This window comes from Arabidopsis lyrata (genome assembly GCF_000004255.2).
Source record: "Arabidopsis lyrata subsp. lyrata unplaced genomic scaffold ARALYscaffold_8, whole genome shotgun sequence".
Lineage (NCBI taxonomy): Eukaryota > Viridiplantae > Streptophyta > Magnoliopsida > Brassicales > Brassicaceae > Arabidopsis > Arabidopsis lyrata.
The window spans coordinates 18,305,248-18,325,295 of NW_003302548.1; the positions used below are offsets into that span (position 1 = coordinate 18,305,248).

The 20,048-nt window shown below is 34.9% G+C and overlaps 5 protein-coding genes across 5 annotated transcripts; 2 read left to right on the forward strand and 3 right to left on the reverse strand.

The window, feature by feature from the left end:
* Positions 1–2,252: 2,252 nt before the first annotated feature.
* On the reverse strand, positions 2,253–5,280 carry LOC9300603 (E3 ubiquitin-protein ligase XBAT32). The gene is made up of 10 exons (XM_002866180.2): positions 4,620–5,280; positions 4,451–4,510; positions 4,293–4,364; positions 4,020–4,186; positions 3,783–3,943; positions 3,612–3,670; positions 3,439–3,485; positions 3,194–3,343; positions 3,013–3,104; positions 2,253–2,938 (listed from the first exon to the last, which is right to left on the reverse strand). The coding sequence occupies exons 1-10, from the start codon at positions 4,812–4,814 to the stop codon at positions 2,418–2,420; spliced, it is 1,524 nt and encodes a 507-aa protein (XP_002866226.1). The 5' UTR covers positions 4,815–5,280; the 3' UTR covers positions 2,253–2,417.
* Positions 5,281–6,962: 1,682 nt separating this feature from the next.
* Positions 6,963–8,887, reverse strand: LOC9302301 (E3 ubiquitin-protein ligase XBAT32). The gene is made up of 6 exons (XM_021016243.1): positions 8,842–8,887; positions 8,669–8,715; positions 8,424–8,573; positions 8,243–8,334; positions 7,717–8,168; positions 6,963–7,174 (listed from the first exon to the last, which is right to left on the reverse strand). Exons 3-6 carry the CDS (start codon positions 8,558–8,560, stop codon positions 7,130–7,132), a joined length of 726 nt encoding a protein of 241 aa, XP_020871902.1. The 5' UTR covers positions 8,561–8,573; positions 8,669–8,715; positions 8,842–8,887; the 3' UTR covers positions 6,963–7,129.
* A 3,937-nt stretch (positions 8,888–12,824) lies between these two features.
* On the forward strand, positions 12,825–14,877 carry LOC110225938 (putative RING-H2 finger protein ATL50). The gene is given in 4 exon segments (XM_021016346.1): positions 12,825–12,929; positions 14,348–14,460; positions 14,462–14,646; positions 14,649–14,877. Coding segments are annotated over 4 exon segments (531 nt in total). The 3' UTR covers positions 14,777–14,877.
* A 507-nt stretch (positions 14,878–15,384) lies between these two features.
* Positions 15,385–16,035, forward strand: LOC9302302. Its single transcript, XM_002864481.2, has one exon. It carries the CDS (start codon positions 15,478–15,480, stop codon positions 15,712–15,714), a length of 237 nt encoding a protein of 78 aa, XP_002864527.1. The 5' UTR covers positions 15,385–15,477; the 3' UTR covers positions 15,715–16,035.
* On the reverse strand, positions 15,730–18,702 carry LOC9300604 (VAN3-binding protein). Its single transcript, XM_021016344.1, has 8 exons — positions 17,770–18,702; positions 17,584–17,661; positions 17,152–17,220; positions 16,711–17,068; positions 16,436–16,606; positions 16,309–16,358; positions 16,179–16,227; positions 15,730–16,080 (listed from the first exon to the last, which is right to left on the reverse strand). Exons 1-8 carry the CDS (start codon positions 17,977–17,979, stop codon positions 15,845–15,847), a joined length of 1,221 nt encoding a protein of 406 aa, XP_020872003.1. The 5' UTR covers positions 17,980–18,702; the 3' UTR covers positions 15,730–15,844.
* Positions 18,703–20,048: the final 1,346 nt, after the last annotated feature.

A 20,048-nucleotide genomic window follows, 5' to 3' on the forward strand; every position in this document is an offset into this window, starting at 1 on the left:
TTTTTCTAATCAAATCTAAAAATTTTCACTTCAAATCATCTCTACTTTTGTATATCTACCTATTCTTGTGATTAATTATTTTTAAAAATGCTTAAAATAGGGTGTAGTGGTAATTTGGTCCAAAGTGACAATTTCACCAAAAATGTATATATGGACAAAAATTTTAGTAGATATCCTTTTTTTCCAATTTCCCTTTTTTAAAATATATCATCTTGTTTTAGTTGAAGATTCCGAGATTGTCTTAACCAAATTCATTACTCTCTGTATTTGAAAAAATGTCGTTTCAAATGTTTTTGGGTGAATTAAGAAAGGGCACAGAATTACAAAACGAACCTTATGAGAAACGATTATTTACAATTATATTTTTGGTATATGTAGTTTTGGTAATTTAGACTGATTAATTATGATCAATTAATTGGGGGTAATTTAGGAAATTTTATGCAAAAGTTGTTAAAATGACAACTAATTAAAAACACAGAAAAAAGGCTAGAACGACATTTATTCAAATACGGAGGGAATACATTATATATAGTAAGTTGTCTAATTATACGTGTGTTTTCAACTAAAACTATATACATGTCCATTGAGAAAAAATCTTGTTGTCATCATTTTTGCTTTGAGTTTGGAGGTGATTTGATATGTTTGATATCCAAATTAAAAGAGAGAGCAAGGTGAGCATTTTGTATTGATAATTAATTTTATTACACGTACGAGAGACGGTAGAGAAAGGACATAACAAAAACCCAATGAATCTCCTGTCTAGCTTTATGCCTTTATATAAAAATATTGACTATTATTGCTTGGCTATTTCAATTTTGAATTTTTCTCTTGACTTCTTTTTTCTGAAAATGGGAAACCCTAATTTTCTTAAATGATACGTCAAAATTAGAAAGAGGACAGAGGAAATTTTAAAGGTAAAAAAAAAAGGAGAGAGCTAAATTGATTCCCCCCAAATTTTGTAATTCAGACGGTAAAAAGTGTGACAGAGACCAACAGTCTCGGCTAAAAGTAAGATCTTAAAACCGAGGCAAATCTTGATAAGAAAAGCGAGCCAAACTTTTTCTCAAGAAACCATTTTTTTTGCTTGAAATGTCAGTTCTAAACCTCTTAAAAGTTAGACTTGTTCGATTTTTGCGCACGTATCGTGTTAAATGCGGAGCATAACTATATGTGATTTTTCTCCATTTTCTACTAAAAATTTAGAGCATATATGATATATACATGCTTGGTTACCCAAATTAAAACACAGTCTTTACGATTTTAGAGTGCTTATCAACTCGAAATTCGTTTAACGTGTAATTTCAGCTATCGTTTTGTATGGGCACTCGTATTTTTTGGGATTTTTTTCTTTCGTTTGACTCTCTGACTATTAGTAGAATAAATCACAAGACTTTCCAATGTAACGTGTAAAAGTAGATTAATAGATATTTATAATTAGATTTGGAATTTACGCACCTTGACTCGTGAATAATTGTTTATACAATCTTTTGGTAAATGTGTAAATTATAAAGATATTGTTATTAATGTGAGTTTTGTTTTACGATTTCTCTGGCTTCCATTAATGTTTTGTTATTAATGGAGTATTAAATAGAGGTCTAGCTTCCATTAATTTCATCCTTTTATTTCCCTATATAAAACACAAACTTCACCTGCCCTCTCACATCATCACTTCAGAGCAAAAGCATCGTATCATTCCTCTTCTTCTTGATTATCATGATCATGATCATCATCATAATGCTCATGATGATATTTATGATCATAATGATGATCGTTCCCCTCTTTCAACCTTCTCCTTTACATCATGGTTGTACTTTCGAACGTGTGAGTATCTCAGGGAGAAGAAGATTTCTTGGACATTAGTGTTCCATTGGCATTATCCTTGCTGAGCTTTTTTTTTTTTAATTCTTTTTTTTTTCATAAAAATAGTTTTGTTTGTACTAAATCATCAATAGAAAGTTCTTCTATATTTTAGAAGATTTTTCTTGACCTTGCAAGGCTTATTAGTTTTGTATTGTTCATTTATTTTCTTTTATCTTCTCTTCATTTTTATATTTTATTTTGTATTGGTTTGTTGTTTCTATTCCTTCTGAGCTTTATGTAAAATTCATTATTAATCCCATAGTTTCTCAATTAGTTGCTCTCAAAGTCTATCTAAATATATATGTAATCTTTGTTTATTTGTTAAGTGTTTGATAAGTTATTAAAGTGATGATAGCTTAAAGATGTTATTGTTCATGATACTACGCAAGAAATTCACTCTCAAACATAATTTTTATATACACCATTTCAATGTAATGGCAACGCCAATTTAATTATTTTTATTACAAAATGAATAATCACCACACCATTCACAGAATCAATTAGCACATTTTTTTATCCCAAAAAAACTGGGAACAAAAAACGACGATCGTTTTGAGTTAGCAAGCACTTCCACCGGTTGTAACACAATGGTTAAGTGCAGAAAACCAAGAACGTTTCCCTTCAACCTGAGACGTCGATCGCCTGAATCCTACACCGGATCTTGAATATGATCCACCCATTAACCGGCTTTGCGGTTCATCAACATCTGAGCCACCAAGGCAGAGACTTGGAGGAAACCGCCGGCAGCTAAGAGACCGAAACGATGATGATCTAGCAGATTGTGGAATTCGAGTACCGGTTCTTGACACAACCGGTCTACAACTGTAATGAGGGTTAGTGAGGAGAGCTGTGTCTAAGACATCAGAGGAGCAAGTGCAAAAGGACAAGGAGATGCTTGTTCTTGATGATGTTGTTGTTGTTGCTGTTATTGTATGGGGAAGTTTGGTGAAAGATACAATGCCGTTGCGACAGAGAGGACATGGGACAGAGCCTGGGGTGGCTTGTGATGTCTTTGATGATGTTATGTTTGTGGTGCTTAGGTATAATGCGCAGTTTGTGCAGAACTCATGAGCACATCCTGTTATGTCACACACAACAATCAATTGAACGTTTTAAGCAAGATCAATTTTGATAGGGAAATCGATACATTACCATCTGCTGCTACAGTGCATTTTCTTTCCAAACAAACGGCACAAGGGTCACGACATGGAGTGAGACAATCGTTTTCTCGCCAGCCGCATTCTCTGAAATCCACATACGAAAAAAGACCAATCAGCCACAGAGATTCTAGCGATCATACAGGGTGTTTCAGTTAGGTGAAAGATTTACATACTGAGCAATCTTGACAATGCTCATTAAAGGAAGGCAGAGGAAAGGAGAGGGGACATTTGGCAAATGGAGTTGTGGTTGTTCTGTGGTTGGGTTCAGGATTTCTTCCAGCCAGTTCCGGTGCCATGAACGAGCAACCATCAATGGCGTCCATCTAAAACCAAAAACATGAAGCGAACTAAGACATTGAGGTCTATATCAAACTGTTGGATTGGATTTAGCAGGCAGAGGAATAGAGAGATCTAATACCCGTTGGAGTTTACGGCAGCTAAACAAGCACCCTTACTGATCAAAAGCTGAGAAAAACAAATGCCAAATGAATTCATATCTGAACTTTAAACGAAACATAACAGAAGCAAAACTTTTTGAAAAAGAAAAATCGAATTGTTCGGCATCATGATTGTCTAGTTAAGCATGTATACCTGGCAACACTGCGTGTTTCCGCCACATGAAGCATAATGAAGAGCTGTACTCCCAGCACCTTCAATATACAAAACCAAAGAGCCAGAGCGAAAAACAAAACTAAGTCTTTCACTTAAAAGAATCTCTCCATTCATTATCAAAGTTAATCAATTGGGGAAAATGATAATAACCTATAAGATCTATTGTGGTTCCATCTTCCACTGTGACCTGAGTAACCGAAGCTCCCAAATCCAAGAGCAACTGCACCGTCTCTATGTGTCCGTTCAAAGCCGCTACATGAAGAGGTGTGATTCCTCCATCTGCTGCTCTGTTGATCACTTCGTGAAGAACACTACACAACACATTCAAACTAATCATCAAGTGACTATAAAGCATTACCTTAACTCTTTTACAAAAACATGTTTTACCTTGGATCAAATCCAGCAACTGAAGATTTCTTATTCTTCAATAGGCTCCAGCAATTAGGAACACTTGGTATATACTCCGAAAGCAAGATCCTGATACACCGAGGATGACCATTTAAAGCCGCAAGGTGTAGAGCAGTACCGCCATTTAAGTAATCTGATCTGTGAATCTAAAACCCGAACAATCAAGAAACACAATCATTGTCCCAACCCCTGAGATATTTTTAAATCACAATCAGTCAGAAATCACAATTTTAAAGTTGATCAAAGTCTTACATTAGCACCAAAGAGAATCAGAATCAAAACAACCTCCCAATGACCATGTTGACAAGCTTGCATCAAAGCCGTCTGTTTCCAAAAAATCTTGTAATTCAGATTACATTAAATCAATCAATAATGCAAAGAAACAAAAAGGACACTAAATCACAACAGACCTGTCCACGGTAGTTCCGGAGATTAATATCAACTCCTGATTCCACCAACAGAGAAACTATCTGAAGATAAACAAAACCCAAAATCAGGATCATCACCATCACCATAAAAGTCAGAACTTTAGAATCTCTAATCTTACAAAGTACTGATCTTTAAAGTAATTAGAGTTACCTCGTGGTGGCCTTGAGCGGCGGAGTAATGAAGAGGAGAGTTACGAACGCCAAAAGTAGAGTAACGAGCGAGTCTTGGGTTGTAATCTAAGAGAGCTTTGGCTTCCTGTAAATCGCCGTCTCTGGCCGCTGACACTAAGCGTTCGCCGGACGCAGAACAACCGAATGAGTTTCCGACGAGGCTTAGAAACCTCATCGTTTTACGATACAAAGCTGAAATTTTGATCGGCTTATCGACAAATTCAAGATGAACCCTAAGCAATCGTCACCACCATGATCGAAATCAACACAACAACAACACGAAAAAATCTATTTGATTATCTATTTGCAGCAAACCCAATTCGAGAATCAGCTCGGACGAGGAATCAGAGTCTCAGATACCCAATTCAAAGAATTGAATTTAATTCGAATGATTGCAACAAGAAAAAGTTGGGTTCTTTTTTCCTCTGTTTTTGTTGTTGTTGTTCTTTAATTCTCTTATGTACAGATCATCATCATAATGATCCCGCTTTTAGAAAGAAGAGACTTTAAAGAATTTACCCCAAAGAAAATCAAAACTTTAAAAGAATTGACCAAAAAAAAGCTTTAAACTTTAGAGGAAGGATCATCCAGAGAACATCTCTGAAAATGGTAATCTAGACGAAGATTAAAGAATGGAGAAACTAAAGTATTAAAAAAAGGAAAATGATTAATAAAAAACAACAAATTAGTGATTAATTTATTTTGAACTAAATAAGGAAAAAAGAATGGATCTTTCTAATTTTTTTTTTTTTTTTTTGTGTGTGTGGAGGATCTCTTAATATTTTGTGATGGTGACTCTAATTAATATTTGGTGACTCTAATTAATTGACTTTAATTATTTGAAGAAAAAAAAAAAAGACAGCCAAAGAGGAGGAGAATGGTGTGGCCACTGGTTCGATAAAACCAATCGCCGGAATTCGCGCGTTTTGTTTTAACCAAAATCTTATGATTATAAGATTCTCTCACTATGAAAAAAGGAAGACATTCTTCATCAATCATCACCATAAGCATTAAGCAAGCATTTTCCTTTATTTCATATAAATAAATCAATCTTATTTAAAAACAACAAATCTTATTATAATACATAATTAAATGAAAATAGCTTCTTTTTGTGCCAACGAATAATTCAATTAACAAATCTCCAAAAGTAACATGACATATTGACATTAGCGGAAATAAATCTATAATAATGAAATGTGGAGGAGCATGTGGGTCGTGTCACGTCATGGGTATAATTGCATTTGCATTAGCAAACCTATATAACATTAAGCACTTCAGAGTTCAAATTGTAACAAATTGAAAACTCATTGATGAGTTTGTTGCCTAGCATTGGGATATATAATGTGATGGTAGTGGAACTGTGGAAGGGGAAGTCTGGGAAGATACAAATTTAGACTACCCTTTTCTAATCGCGATGTTGGTGATGGAGGAACAGTATTGATGTATCCTCGATATATATATTTTTTATTTGTTAAAAACTTTTGGCTACTTGTTTTTTTTTTTTTTGGCTTTATTAATCTTCCCCAAAAAGAGGCATCGTTTAAAAGACTACATTCGAAATACAAAGATGGAATTAAATAAAGCAGAAAATAGTAGATTTTTGAAACTCATGTGAAGCAATAAATAGTGACCATAGTGAAACACGGAGGTTGGATTAGCCTTGAATGAATCTGAACCAATTAGCAAGGAAGGATTCGTAATTGTGAGGAACCGTACGTTACGTGGAGGAAGAACTGTTTAGATGTTGAATTAGTCTCCTATCAAGACATGCGAGCTTTGCTCTAAGTATGAGTTGAATCTCCTTTACTATGACTTGAGGAACGTGGGTTAGAACCAGAGGAATGGAGCCTCGAGTTTCCCTCTCCCCACAAACAATAAACAACAGCTTGAAAGATATATGAGCTTACATATAGTTTTGAGTTTCGCGTTTCCCGAAGAGGAACGTACCAAGACGACGATTTCTTCAAACAAAGCTGCAGGAGAGATGTCTTAGTTGGTGAAAAAAGAAGACGAGACTTCAGATGAGAAAGAACAAGCGAAGAAAATGTGAGATCTACTTTCTTTTTTTTTTCAGTGTGTAATCACATATGTTGAATGCATTCTTGCAAATTGTTGGTGCATATAATTGTATTTTTCTCATGAGATGTGGTTGATGGTTTGTAAGCCAATTTCCCTGGGCATGTGTATTTATAGGAAATAAAGTTCAACATTTATTCGATGAATATTTGATAATACGTACTTTAATTTGAGTAGAGAAGGTGATAAAAACAATATGCGTAACTAAAATAACATTTTTTATTTGTACCGTCGGGAAACTTCAATATATGTTTGCATGTAAGATAATACGTTTACATGAAAATAAAATAGGAGATTTTAGTAGTTTTAACTTTGATAATTAACATATAACATTTTAATAGTTTATCAAATAAAAAACATTTTAATATTCATGAAGCTTGATAGAGTGATTCGTGACGCTTGCTGCGCAAAATGTCATCTTCGCCCTCGATACATGGAGACCCTTTCTTTGTGTGACTGCTGCAAGACACACTCTCATGGTAATGTTGATTTATTGATCTGGTTTAAGTTAAACCGTTTAACTAACGGGAATGTCTTGTTGTAGGCAATTATTACCACCATTCTTTTTTCATGTAATTGTCTTTTCAAAAGAGAATTAAAATCAGAAATTATAACAAGAAGAGTAGTAAAAAAAAAAGAATGAATTTTTGTCTATAATTGCAAGGCCAATACGTAGCAACAACAATAATAAGCCCAGGGCATTGGTGTTAGGAGCATAAAAGCATCTCCAACAGTAATTTTTGGAGGAATATCTCAAGATTAAAAAAATAGAAAATAATATAAAAAGCAAGAGAGTGTAGACATAGTTTCTGGTTTGAGAAACTTTGAGAAACTGTATCTCCACTTGTCTTCTTATTATTGGCCAAATTCTTTTTTTATAATTTATAATTTAAATAAATAATTTATTTATTATAAATTGATTAAAATAATATTTTTGAGACACTCACACAGTGTCTGATGGATGGAGATGCTCTAATGGGAAATAAAGCAAAAAGCAAAACCTGAGACGTCGATCGCCTTAATCCTACACCGGATCTTGAATATGATCCACCCATTAACCGGCTTTGCGGTTCATCAACATCTGAGCCACCAAGGCAGAGACTTGGAGGAAACCGCCGGCAGCTAAGAGACCGAAACGATGATGATCTAGCAGATTGTGGAATTCGAGTACCGGTTCTTGACACAACCGGTCTACAACTGTAATGAGGGTTAGTGAGGAGAGCTGTGTCTAAGACATCAGAGGAGCAAGTGCAAAAGGACAAGGAGATGCTTGTTCTTGATGATGTTGTTGTTGTTGCTGTTATTGTATGGGGAAGTTTGGTGAAAGATACAATGCCGTTGCGACAGAGAGGACATGGGACAGAGCCTGGGGTGGCTTGTGATGTCTTTGATGATGTTATGTTTGTGGTGCTTAGGTATAATGCGCAGTTTGTGCAGAACTCATGAGCACATCCTGTTATGTCACACACAACAATCAATTGAACGTTTTAAGCAAGATCAATTTTGATAGGGAAATCGATACATTACCATCTGCTGCTACAGTGCATTTTCTTTCCAAACAAACGGCACAAGGGTCACGACATGGAGTGAGACAATCGTTTTCTCGCCAGCCGCATTCTCTGAAATCCACATACGAAAAAAGACCAATCAGCCACAGAGATTCTAGCGATCATACAGGGTGTTTCAGTTAGGTGAAAGATTTACATACTGAGCAATCTTGACAATGCTCATTAAAGGAAGGCAGAGGAAAGGAGAGGGGACATTTGGCAAATGGAGTTGTGGTTGTTCTGTGGTTGGGTTCAGGATTTCTTCCAGCCAGTTCCGGTGCCATGAACGAGCAACCATCAATGGCGTCCATCTAAAACCAAAAACATGAAGCGAACTAAGACATTGAGGTCTATATCAAACTGTTGGATTGGATTTAGCAGGCAGAGGAATAGAGAGATCTAATACCCGTTGGAGTTTACGGCAGCTAAACAAGCACCCTTACTGATCAAAAGCTGAGAAAAACAAATGCCAAATGAATTCATATCTGAACTTTAAACGAAACATAACAGAAGCAAAACTTTTTGAAAAAGAAAAATCGAATTGTTCGGCATCATGATTGTCTAGTTAAGCATGTATACCTGGCAACACTGCGTGTTTCCGCCACATGAAGCATAATGAAGAGCTGTACTCCCAGCACCTTCAATATACAAAACCAAAGAGCCAGAGCGAAAAACAAAACTAAGTCTTTCACTTAAAAGAATCTCTCCATTCATTATCAAAGTTAATCAATTGGGGAAAATGATAATAACCTATAAGATCTATTGTGGTTCCATCTTCCACTGTGACCTGAGTAACCGAAGCTCCCAAATCCAAGAGCAACTGCACCGTCTCTATGTGTCCGTTCAAAGCCGCTACATGAAGAGGTGTGATTCCTTATATGATTTGGAATCGTATAATAAAAGCTAAAGAACCTCAAAAAAGATCATAATTTTTTTGGAGACAAGAATAAAGATTTTGTGTGTGTTTAATATAAGAAAGAAGTTGTGTGTTTTGCTATGGAGGACTGATTCTTTGAGAAACTGAATAAAGAAACATATGTGTCCAGTGACAGTCGTACGGATCTGCTCAGGATCTTGTAAGCTGATAAGATAAATCTTTAGATATAATACACCTTTTTAATTATTTTATTTCCCAATTTTTTTTTTGGGTTCAAATCCTTGGAATAAATGGAAACAGGAAAAATTAATAATGATTTTTGTCACAAATGGACCACCAATCTCTCTTATAGATCCTCATGGGCCATGTCTAAGATTCTTTATCCTCCTTCCTTGTAAGATCATCTAAGAATCACAATCCAGAGTGACTGGTTTGGTTTATCTGATTGAAACCCCACAAGTAGCTAAGTGGATATTTGTAGGTAATACGTTGCAAACCATGCAATGGTGGACTTGCACTACTTGAGCCAAAGGACAAAGAAATTGGAACTAAGTTAAACCAAAATCTAGTTTAGCAGAGAGCTATCAAAACGGAGATTGAAACAACGTTGTTTGTCAAAAAGCTTATACGAACAAAGTTATAAATTAATTCAAAATGTGACAAAAATAAACATCTTTTTCTTTTTCCAACTGAGTTTGCGAATAACAAAGCAAAACGCTAGCGAAGAGGAGAAGTATCAACTGAGTTTACTACTTGATGGTAGCCTTGGGGATACTGGAAGTGCAAGGTCCAGCCGAGGTCATGAATGGTATGCCTTTGTATGTGGCTACGCCATTCTCATCAGTGTAGAGACCCTGCAAATGCGTGTGATTAACCAAAGTCCCCGTGAGATTGAATGTTTATGTATAATAATGCAAACACAGTACTCGCATATGTGGTTGTTTAAGTTTGGAACCTAATGAAGGGCATAAAACACATACCGGTGTTATCTTCTCTAGTTGCTTCTTTTTTGGGTTCAGTACGTCTTCTGGCTTTCCTTCAATCCTATATAAACATTAATTTGATGAATATTTGATAATACGTACTTTAATTTGAGTAGAGAAGGTGATAAAAACAATATGCGTAACTAAAATAACATTTTTTATTTGTACCGTCGGGAAACTTCAATATATGTTTGCATGTAAGATAATACGTTTACATGAAAATAAAATAGGAGATTTTAGTAGTTTTAACTTTGATAATTAACATATAACATTTTAATAGTTTATCAAATAAAAAACATTTTAATATTCATGAAGCTTGATAGAGTGATTCGTGACGCTTGCTGCGCAAAATGTCATCTTCGCCCTCGATAGATGGAGACCCTTTCTTTGTGTGACTGCTGCAAGACACACTCTCATGGTAATGTTGATTTATTGATCTGGTTTAAGTTAAACCGTTTAACTAACGGGAATGTCTTGTTGTAGGCAATTATTACCACCATTCTTTTTTCATGTAATTGTCTTTTCAAAAGAGAAATAAAATCAGAAATTATAACAAGAAGAGTAGTTAAAAAAAAAGAATAAATTTTTGTTTATAATTGCAAGGCCAATACGTAGCAACAACAATAATAAGCCCAGGGCATTGGTGTTAGCAGCATAAGAGCATCTCCAACAGTAATTTTTGGAGGAATGTCTCAAGATTAAAAAAATAGAAAATAATATAAAAAGCAAGAGAGAGTGTAGACATAGTTTCTGGTTTGAGAAACTTTGAGAAACTGTATCTCCACTTGTCTTTTTATTATTGGCCAAATTCTTTTTTTATAATTTATAATTTAAATAAATAACTTATTTATTATAAATTGATTAAAATAATATTTTTGAGACACTCACACAGTGTCTGATGGATGGAGATGCTCTAATGGGAAATAAAGCAAAAAGAGCTTTTTACCGTCTTTTTGCAATTTAGAGGGCAAATTCGTCATGAAATTAAAATGTTAAAGATTTTGTTTCTATGCAAGTCTCTTCCTTGTTTCTTCGGTGTTTGAAGACCCCAAATATTATATGACATGGACAAAATGTGCACATAGCCTAACAGTATTTAGAATTTTTTTTTGAAGTTTTCTATGATGTCCTAAGTGGTCACTTCAATGGCTTATGTCATAGACCGGCTATGGTGAGATACAATTTATCCATGGAACAGCACGATACTTCTCTTTCCAACTCTTTTTCACTTGTCCATCTCGAGCTAGAGAAACGCTTCTGAACTTTTGATACATCTTGGGTTTACTCGATCTATGACAAGAGATTCAACTCTCTCGATATTTGGGGGTTAGCAAGAACAATACATTTGAAGAAGAAAATCCACCTCTATAGACAACTCTCAACACCAAGAAGATGCACCATCTTCACTCATGCGGCTTCAGTGAAGATGAAAATTTTATAACTTGTTCATAACCAAGGCAGCAAAAAAGGGTCTTGATAACCATAGAAAGTGTTCAAATGTGCAGTTTTTTCACTTGTTTACTTTTGTTGTTTGATTTATGTTTCTACATTCATTTGTTCAGCCCCGGCCCAATATTTATAATAGCCTTAGAGCAAAAAAAAAATTTGGCCTCTGGATTCATATTATTTTTTTTTGGGCCTTCTTATATTCTTTTTAATAAATATTAGGCCTTTTTATATAAGAAAATTTGTTGAAAGAGAAATGAACCTTAGACCATATGCAATGGTGAGGGACACCAAATTGTCCTTAGGTAGTTTTTTATTAATATTTTTAGAATAAAAAAAAAAAGATAACCAATCGCTGGCCGCCACATGTCAGTGGGGCCCACAAATAGAGAAGAGAGAAGCTACAAGGACGTCCCGTTTAAAGAGTCGTCCTCCAGTTTTTTTTTGTTTTTTTTATTTAATTTTTAAAATTAAATCATGTAGGACGGGCCAAAGACCCACTATTGCATATGGTCTTAGGCCCTTGCACTCTTGCCCTATCCACTTAGGCCGGGCCTGCATCTGTTTTCCCGAGTGTCTTGACGTAACAAAGAAAAACAAAAGAATCCAAATCGTTGTCTTGAATGTGTTTATCAACACTTCAACACCAAATCTCTGTCTTGAATCTCTGTTTTATAGTCACTCAAATCAAAATATGTGTAGATCATGAATCTATGTTTTGCATTTGACAAACTTTATTTTTTTTTGCACATCTATTTTAAAATGTTTTTATAGCATGTATGTTTGATATTTTATGGATTGCAATAATTATACAGTTTTATAAAATATTATAATTTTTAATAATTTTTTTTTTCTAAGAGAATCTCACAAAAGAACCTACCATTGAAATATGAAAAATTAGAAAAAAAAAAAACAAAAGTTCTCATCTCACATTTTCAAAATATTTATATTAAAAAAATTGAGAGAGTTTCATAAGAACTTCCCATTGGAGATGCTCTTTTACTGCTCTGTTATTGAGCTAATGTCAATGAAACCACGTTGCTTTTGAATAACAAAAAACATCTGTATTGGAAAATCTCTGAATACTTGACTTCTATGTTTAGAAAACAACCCAACTCACTTTGAATTGAAACGGCAACATTTGTTTCTTTACTTTTTGGTTACAATAACAGAGTCTTCCTTTTATTCACCTTTTTTTTAATCTTCTTTCACTTATTTTCCCATCTCCTAACTCTTGAATCTTTCTCAAGAAAACCATGGTGCAGAAAAGTGATTCATTTCTCCCTGTTTCATCGAACTCATCTTCATATTCTTCTTCAACAGACAAAGACTTTGATCTGATGTGCATGATTAGTCCCACCGTACTTGATTAAGAGGTTTTTCTATCAATTAATATTTCCTCAAGGTCCAAAAACCACAATCTAATGGTTATCGTTTATAGCACTTAAGGGTCGAATCCACAGGGAACTAGAGATCTAATACACTAAGAATACACAAAATTTCTTAATCTAAGCAAATATAGGATTGGTTTTAAACTAACAACCTAAATGAAATGAAAACGAAAGGAACTAAAATGCAAATGAAATAAACAAACCAAAAGCAATTGACAAAGCTAAACAAGTGTCTAAGCTAAGCAATAACCCATAAACATAAAGCAATAGCAAAATAAATGAGAAAGATGCAATTTATAAAAGTCAACAAAAAGTCAACGAAAGTCAACAAAAAGTCAAAGACGAAAATACTAAATGAATAAGCCTTTGGGTTAAGGTTATTGACTTGGGTGGTCAAAGGATAGTCTATGATGCTAATACAATCAATCATTTGCTAATCCTTAGGTCTAAGATCACTAATTTAAGCTAATCCACTTCCATGGCAATAACTCTACACTAATCAAGCAATTACCATCAATTTCCATTGGCAATCACAAGACTAATATGCATTAATTTCAAGCCTAACTAACCACCTAGCACCCTAATCATCAATTTCCATTGGCTAGGAATGCTAAGCACTCACTAAGTTCTTTCGGGAAGTTCATCGAACACCTTCCGGGCATGAAACTTCCTATGATCTAGACTAGCTTAATCAAGACTAATCTAGCACTAAGAGCACCTAGAGAGTAAGGATATATTAAGACTAAGTCCTAAGCATCACAAATCATCACCTAACCACCCTAATCTACTTGACCTAAAAGCTCTAAGAAGACTACTCACTTAAAGCCATGAAAATCCAAGGAGTTGACAGTAATCCTTGAAGATTTATGTTAGAAGAAGAGTATAAGAGATAGATAGAAGTTGAATCTAAAGAAATACTTATATAAAAGCAAGAATCACAAAGGTTTGAACTTGATTACAAAGAGAAATTAAGAAAACTAGGCTTAGGTAGCATAAGAAATCTAAAAATTAGGTTTAGACACATTTATAGGAAAAGAAAACGAACCGGGTCAACCCGGAACAAACCGGGTTTTGACCCGGTTTAAGTACCCAATCGACCAGGCAATCGACCTAGCAATCGACCAATTGGTCGACTGCTTCCTCGATTCCTTCTCGTCCGCGGGTCTGGTTTGGTCCCAATCGACCAACTGCTCTATTGCTTTCATCCTCCTCTTGATTCTTTGATTCTTCACATCTTTTAACGCCATTTGCTTCTAAAACTCAATGCTCCACTCCAAGAACCTAAAAGTAAGAAATGCTATGGAAATATGCACCTAAGAACCTAAACAAGAATGCAAAATGATGAAAAACCAAGAGAAACAAAGCTTAAAAAGGAGCAAAAACACAAGATATCAGTACTTCTCTACATCACTCCCCTCTCCATCATCTTCTTTGTCGCTGCATTGATTCACCTGCTCGTCAAATTCTTACTTAGACCCCAAACCCGACTTGACGACGCCTATTAAATTATATAATAGGCGTCGTCAAGTCGGGTTTGGTCCTAGGCACGACCTCTCTGATTGCGCCGTTTGTCTCAGCGAGTTCACAGCCGAAGACGAGCTCCGGCTCTTACCAAAATGCAGCCATGCATTCCACGTGGAGTGCATCGACACTTGGCTCCTCACAAACTCAACATGTCCTATCTGCTTGGCCTCCTCCTTGGCCTCACTGCTTCGTCTTCCCCTATTGTTCTTGCGCATGAATCGGATGGTGAGAATTCCCAAGACTCCTCTTCGCAGTTCAGGTTAACCCATTTTGATGATGTCGAGTCAAAATGAGGTGACATATCGGGTCAAAACGATGAACTTTAGCCATATTTTGGTCTGTTTGGAGGCAACACAAGGTTTTAAATTCTTATTCCTTTGTGAATGATAGTATATCTAGGAATTGCCTTCTTTTCCCATTAGAGAGAAATTAATCTTAATGCGGTGCTGGAATGATATTAGGTGAATGAGATGGATTATGATATAATAAAGAGTCCTTCGTGTAATCTTATCTGACGTAGGGTTCAAGTTTTTCAATTTCAAATTGGTAACTTGGCCAGTGATTTCTTGCCTGGCAAGTTAGTGGCGTTAGACTCTAGAATTGCAAACGAACAAAAGAAAAAACAATAAATTTAGTGATAGGCCTAATTGGGTCAACGTGAAGCCTGTATTCTTGTAACCGTCTGGCCCATTTTCTTTTCCCATCTACTCATATGCGTAAATGTATTGGTTAAACGAACCATTTTGGAATTGAAACAACAATAATGGCATAAAGTATGCATAAATGAGGACCACAAACAGATACATTGAACATTAGACATTGCAAGGATGGATTGGCAGAGACAGGTTCAGTGGTTATGGCCTTGATATGGGTTCCTTGTCTCCTTTTCTCTGTCAAACATTTTTCAGACAACTTGTTTTCTTCCATATCGTTGTCATCTTTACGGTTTCTCTATATATATGGCTTTGTATCTTAGCTTAGAGTGCAAGAAGTGATGAAGATGGTGAAGTGTAAGAAGTTCACCCACCGCAGTCTCAAAGGACGAAAGGAAAAACCCAAGTTTCGAGAAACTTGTATGCAAAGAAACCTCGGGATCCTTCGTAGGATTGTACCAGGCTGTGAAGAGATCGAGGACGAGGAAGCCTTGTTTCTCAAGTCAATTCAGCATCTTTTGCTTCTCAAATCTCAGGTTACTTTACTTAGAAATCTAGCTGATGTATGTGGAGTCTAATTAAAAGAACGTAAGTTCTCAAGTTGTTTATGCATTATATTATAAGATCAAGCGAGAGAGACATAAGAAACAGAGGAGATGATAAAGTAAAATTACACCGGGGAAAACGATGAACAAGACGATGAAAATTTCAGTTTTTGTTGTAGAAAGTGAGTGCGTAATTTGTACTTAAGGAGGAAGAAGAGAGAGTGAGCATGTGTTGGATCGTTGTGACCCATGTCTTGTAACGACTGTAATCATCAGCCATGTCTAGCTTGATAGCTCCTCTGTTTGTTCTCAGGACAATGAGATAACAAGTGTCTTCTATGTTGTTGTCTTCGCTATCTGAATCTTTGTAAAGTTCTACATGAACATTCGTCACAATACCTTAACACACAACACAAACAAAACATTGAATGTTTTAAACTCAGAGCTTGAAGGGTAAGTAAACCTAAAACAAAAGGATTGAGAATTTAGCTGCATACTTTCTTTCTTAGTCCTGAGTAGGTTATGTTTCTTCATTTTGAGAATCACCTGTGTAAAACAAACGCAAGATCATCGATTAGTAGACGTCATTGGTTAAGATTAAAAACGGATTAGAGCCAAGTTTAGGACCTTTCCATCTTTGTTTAAGACCATAGACACTGTCCTAGCCTTGAAATCCCCTGTTTCAATCCAAAGATCTCTTTAGTCTCTCCACAAAACAGAGGAGTTCAACAAGAAAAACAGAGGATTTATATACCATCTGGTGTTTCAACGAAGAGATCGGTTCCTTTAGCAAGAACAGATATGTTCTTGTCGAATTCAGGAGGCAAATAAGAAGAGTCTTCGATAGGCAACACAGGAGCAGAGCCATTCAATCTATTGATCTTGCAACCTCTTCTTGCTTTCAGCGTCGCAGCACCTCTCAACGCTTATTTTACCAAGCACCAATGTCTCAGAAACAGAATATTCTTATTGTCTCAGAAACAGAATATTCTTATAGAAACAAAAAACAAAAAACAATCTTCTTCTTACAAGTTGTAGCTGAGGCAGTGAGAGTGAGTATCTCACTGACACTTGTCCCGGTCATGGCCGAACCAATCATTGTGCTGAGCTGATCTCTGTTTGCTCCCATTGTCTCTGCCATCTGCGCACACTGCGCCGCCACCACAGCCGCTGCAGAAGCCACAGCAGTCTCCCTCGTGCTCGGTCGACCGTTTCCACCATCTTTTCCGGCGTTCTCGGAAGCTACGGCGGCGAGAGCAGCCGCTAGACCAGCCAAGGAAACGGCAGCGTGAACTTCAGCTCTCTGTAGCCTCACTTCTTCCTTTCGTTTCGCCTTTATCTCTTTCCACCATTTCTTTATCGACGGCGTAATCTTCCATGGAAGTTTCTACAAACCCATTATTGTTTTGATTTAGAAAACCAATATTGTAGATTTGAAAAAAATCAAAACCAAACCAAATGGCCAATTACAAGTTTCTTGCGGAAAAAGCCTTCGTAGCTCAATTCCGGGTGCATTGCTTGTTGCATCCATATCCATGACTGTTCACATCATTCAACAAATTATAGTATCAATATTAATCTCTTAATGTTTCTTCACTTAATTTATATATGTCATTCTATTATGTAACAGTTTTTTTTTTTTCAATTTCCACAATTCTATATGCTGTGATATTACAATTTAAATCATATAACAAACTTTCATTAGAATGTGCATTAAATAAACATAGACAACATAAAAATGAGGAATATATGTTGAACACTATGAATGTCTATGATATCATAATGTTTTATTTTTTGCCTGCGTTTTTTAGGTAAAAAAATGATTATACGGAATAATTAATCCCTAACTTAATCTGTGCTAAACTGTTTTGTTCTATATTTTGCATACACAATATGTTTTACCTTGACATCATTGGTTTTCCATGAAGCCATCGAGGGCTTAAAATCTGGATCTTCCATCTTCATGCTCTTATCCATCATCTACTTTCACAATCATCATAAATTAAACATTAACCAAAAAATACTGAAGAAATAATCACTCATAAACAAAAAAAAATAAAAAGAAAAAAACAATCTCTGGTTACTTACAGCACAAGAAACAGGACTCGAGTCGCCTTGAAACTTGGCGATCGATGTCTCGACGGGAACAATGGAACGATCGTAGAGGATAGGGTCGGGATGAAGTGATTGAACAGCGAAATTACACCATTCTCGAGACAGAAAGTCCATAGTGTCTGGATGTGCCTCTGAAGGCGATGGATTATGGTCTGTTGATGTTAATGCTAATGATAGTTCCATCGTCTTTTTTTTTGGAATCAAAGATTGTGACTTTGAGAATTTGTTGATTGATCATATATTTATGTTATGGTATGAAAGAGGAAACAATTAATTAATTTCTATTATAATTCTGGTGTGGGAATCTACCTTATTATTATTTTCAAAAAAGGTTTGATGGGGAGCATCATTTCCATGGGTGGGAATGATTTGGGCCATGATCAAAGTGATTATCGTTAGACACATTTTCTTTTTTTATATCTAAAAGGATATGGAGGGGTAGGGGTTAGTCTCAACTTTCTATCAAAATGGGAATTAGGTTTCTGTAATAATGTCGTTTTATCATTACTCATTAGTAATACTTTTTATTTTGATTGGTTGATTAGTAACTTAGTACTCATGGTATTGCATAAGAGTATTAAGTCATTCGAGAAAACAAGTTCTGCAGAATCGCCAGTTTTATTCAACTATTTTAATAACAAAACGAAAATGGATTCCATTATTATTTTACGTCAAAGCATGAAATCCAGACGTCGGATTTTATTAGTTTTTTGTTTCCCGATTTAAAAATATACTAGTAGTTAAGCAAATAAAATATGGATAACTCTGGTGCAGTACTATGTTTTGGTTCAGATACAAAAATATCAAAAACAATGAGAAGTCTAACTACATCATTATTAAAGAGATATGCAATGCTTACTTGAATATACTTCTATGTGTTGTTGTTGGAAAAGATTTAACGATTAGATGTGATGTGAATTGAGTTAACCATAATAACTATATTGATTTATCATAGAGGAAATGCATATACATAAATAGATGCTAACTTGCTAACCATAGAAGCAAAATTATTGACAACAATGGATTGGACCCTCTTGCATCTCTTTTTCATCTATCTTTAAATTGAAACCATAGATTCAAGCTAAGCACAGAACAACAACAACATATATTTAAATATAATATTTTGGGCCTCTTAACACTTTTCACTCATTCACAAGTGATTTATAGCTGGATTTCTATCCCAAAAATTCTAACACGTATTTGATTGAGAAATTGAAAAAGATTTGGTCTTCAACAAAATTAATTAAGATGTTTTGGAAAACACAAAACTGGACTATAACTAATATCCTACGTACATTGATCTGATTGTAGAAGAACTAATATTCATATATTGAATGCTAAGTGATTTAAACTAGTTACATTGGAAAAGATCATAGATCTAAAAGTGCAAATGTAGTTATCAATCAGGATAACAACATCCTATAGATAGATAAGAGGCATAATCATGAACAAGCATGCAATGGGTCTTAGGCTCTAAGCTTTCGCAAAAAAGGAAGAAGACAAGTTATAGTATATGGTTCAAATAACTCTTCTACTTTTTAATCAAAGATTTTTTAACTAATTAATCATTTATTAGCTACATACTTTCTTAATTAATTATCATTTCTTAATGGCTTTAAGTTTCTTTTTCAATATCAAAATCGTGTGTTTATCAAATCAAAGATGACTAATTAAAGGTGTTATCATTTGACCATGTGACTCTCACTTTAAATAAATGCCAACTGCCAAGAGATTTTCATGTGTGTGCCGACAGAAAGAGAATATATATATATATATATATATATATATATAGTTTACAGATTAATTTTAAAAAGGCTATTAACAGGTTCAAAGATTAGTGCTAAGTTAAGCATAGCAAGATGTCGTCAAATTTTATGTATAGCAATTCAATGAATCTAACTAGCCGATCCGAAATCACTCGAGTACACTTGCGCCGCCAACCTAAACTGGTTTTTCTATTATTTTCAATACTCCCTCCGTTTTCGAATAGTTGTCGTTTTAACAATATGCACACAAATTAAGAAACTATTAATGTTGTTATTTTTTCAATATAAAAATATCATTAATTATTTATCTAAACATAATTTAACTAATAATAAATCAAGTTGCATAATAAAAATAAATATAAAAAATAAAAAAGTAATAAATTTTGCATCGAAAACTGAAAACGACAACTAATTAAAAACAAAAAAAATTTCTCTAAAACGACAACTATTCGAAAACGGAGGGAGTACCAAATACATATAACCCCA

Coding starts and splice junctions, on each gene's coding strand:
- LOC9300604 (XM_021016344.1), bottom strand. CDS start 17,979: ATGGAACTATCATTAGCATTAACATCAACAGACCATAATCCATCGCCT. Junction 16,607..16,710: donor CACTGCCTCAGCTACAACTT/GTAAGAAGAAGA, acceptor TGGTAAAATAAG/CGTTGAGAGGTGCTGCGACG. Junction 16,359..16,435: donor CTTCGTTGAAACACCAGATG/GTATATAAATCC, acceptor GGATTGAAACAG/GGGATTTCAAGGCTAGGACA.
- LOC9302302 (XM_002864481.2), top strand. CDS start 15,478: ATGAAGATGGTGAAGTGTAAGAAGTTCACCCACCGCAGTCTCAAAGGA.
- LOC9300603 (XM_002866180.2), bottom strand. CDS start 4,814: ATGAGGTTTCTAAGCCTCGTCGGAAACTCATTCGGTTGTTCTGCGTCC. Junction 3,671..3,782: donor AACCACAATAGATCTTATAG/GTTATTATCATT, acceptor TGTATATTGAAG/GTGCTGGGAGTACAGCTCTT. Junction 2,939..3,012: donor ATGCACTGTAGCAGCAGATG/GTAATGTATCGA, acceptor GTGACATAACAG/GATGTGCTCATGAGTTCTGC.
- LOC9302301 (XM_021016243.1), bottom strand. CDS start 8,560: ATGGTTGCTCGTTCATGGCACCGGAACTGGCTGGAAGAAATCCTGAAC. Junction 8,335..8,423: donor AGCATTGTCAAGATTGCTCA/GTATGTAAATCT, acceptor TGTGGATTTCAG/AGAATGCGGCTGGCGAGAAA. Junction 8,169..8,242: donor ATGCACTGTAGCAGCAGATG/GTAATGTATCGA, acceptor GTGACATAACAG/GATGTGCTCATGAGTTCTGC.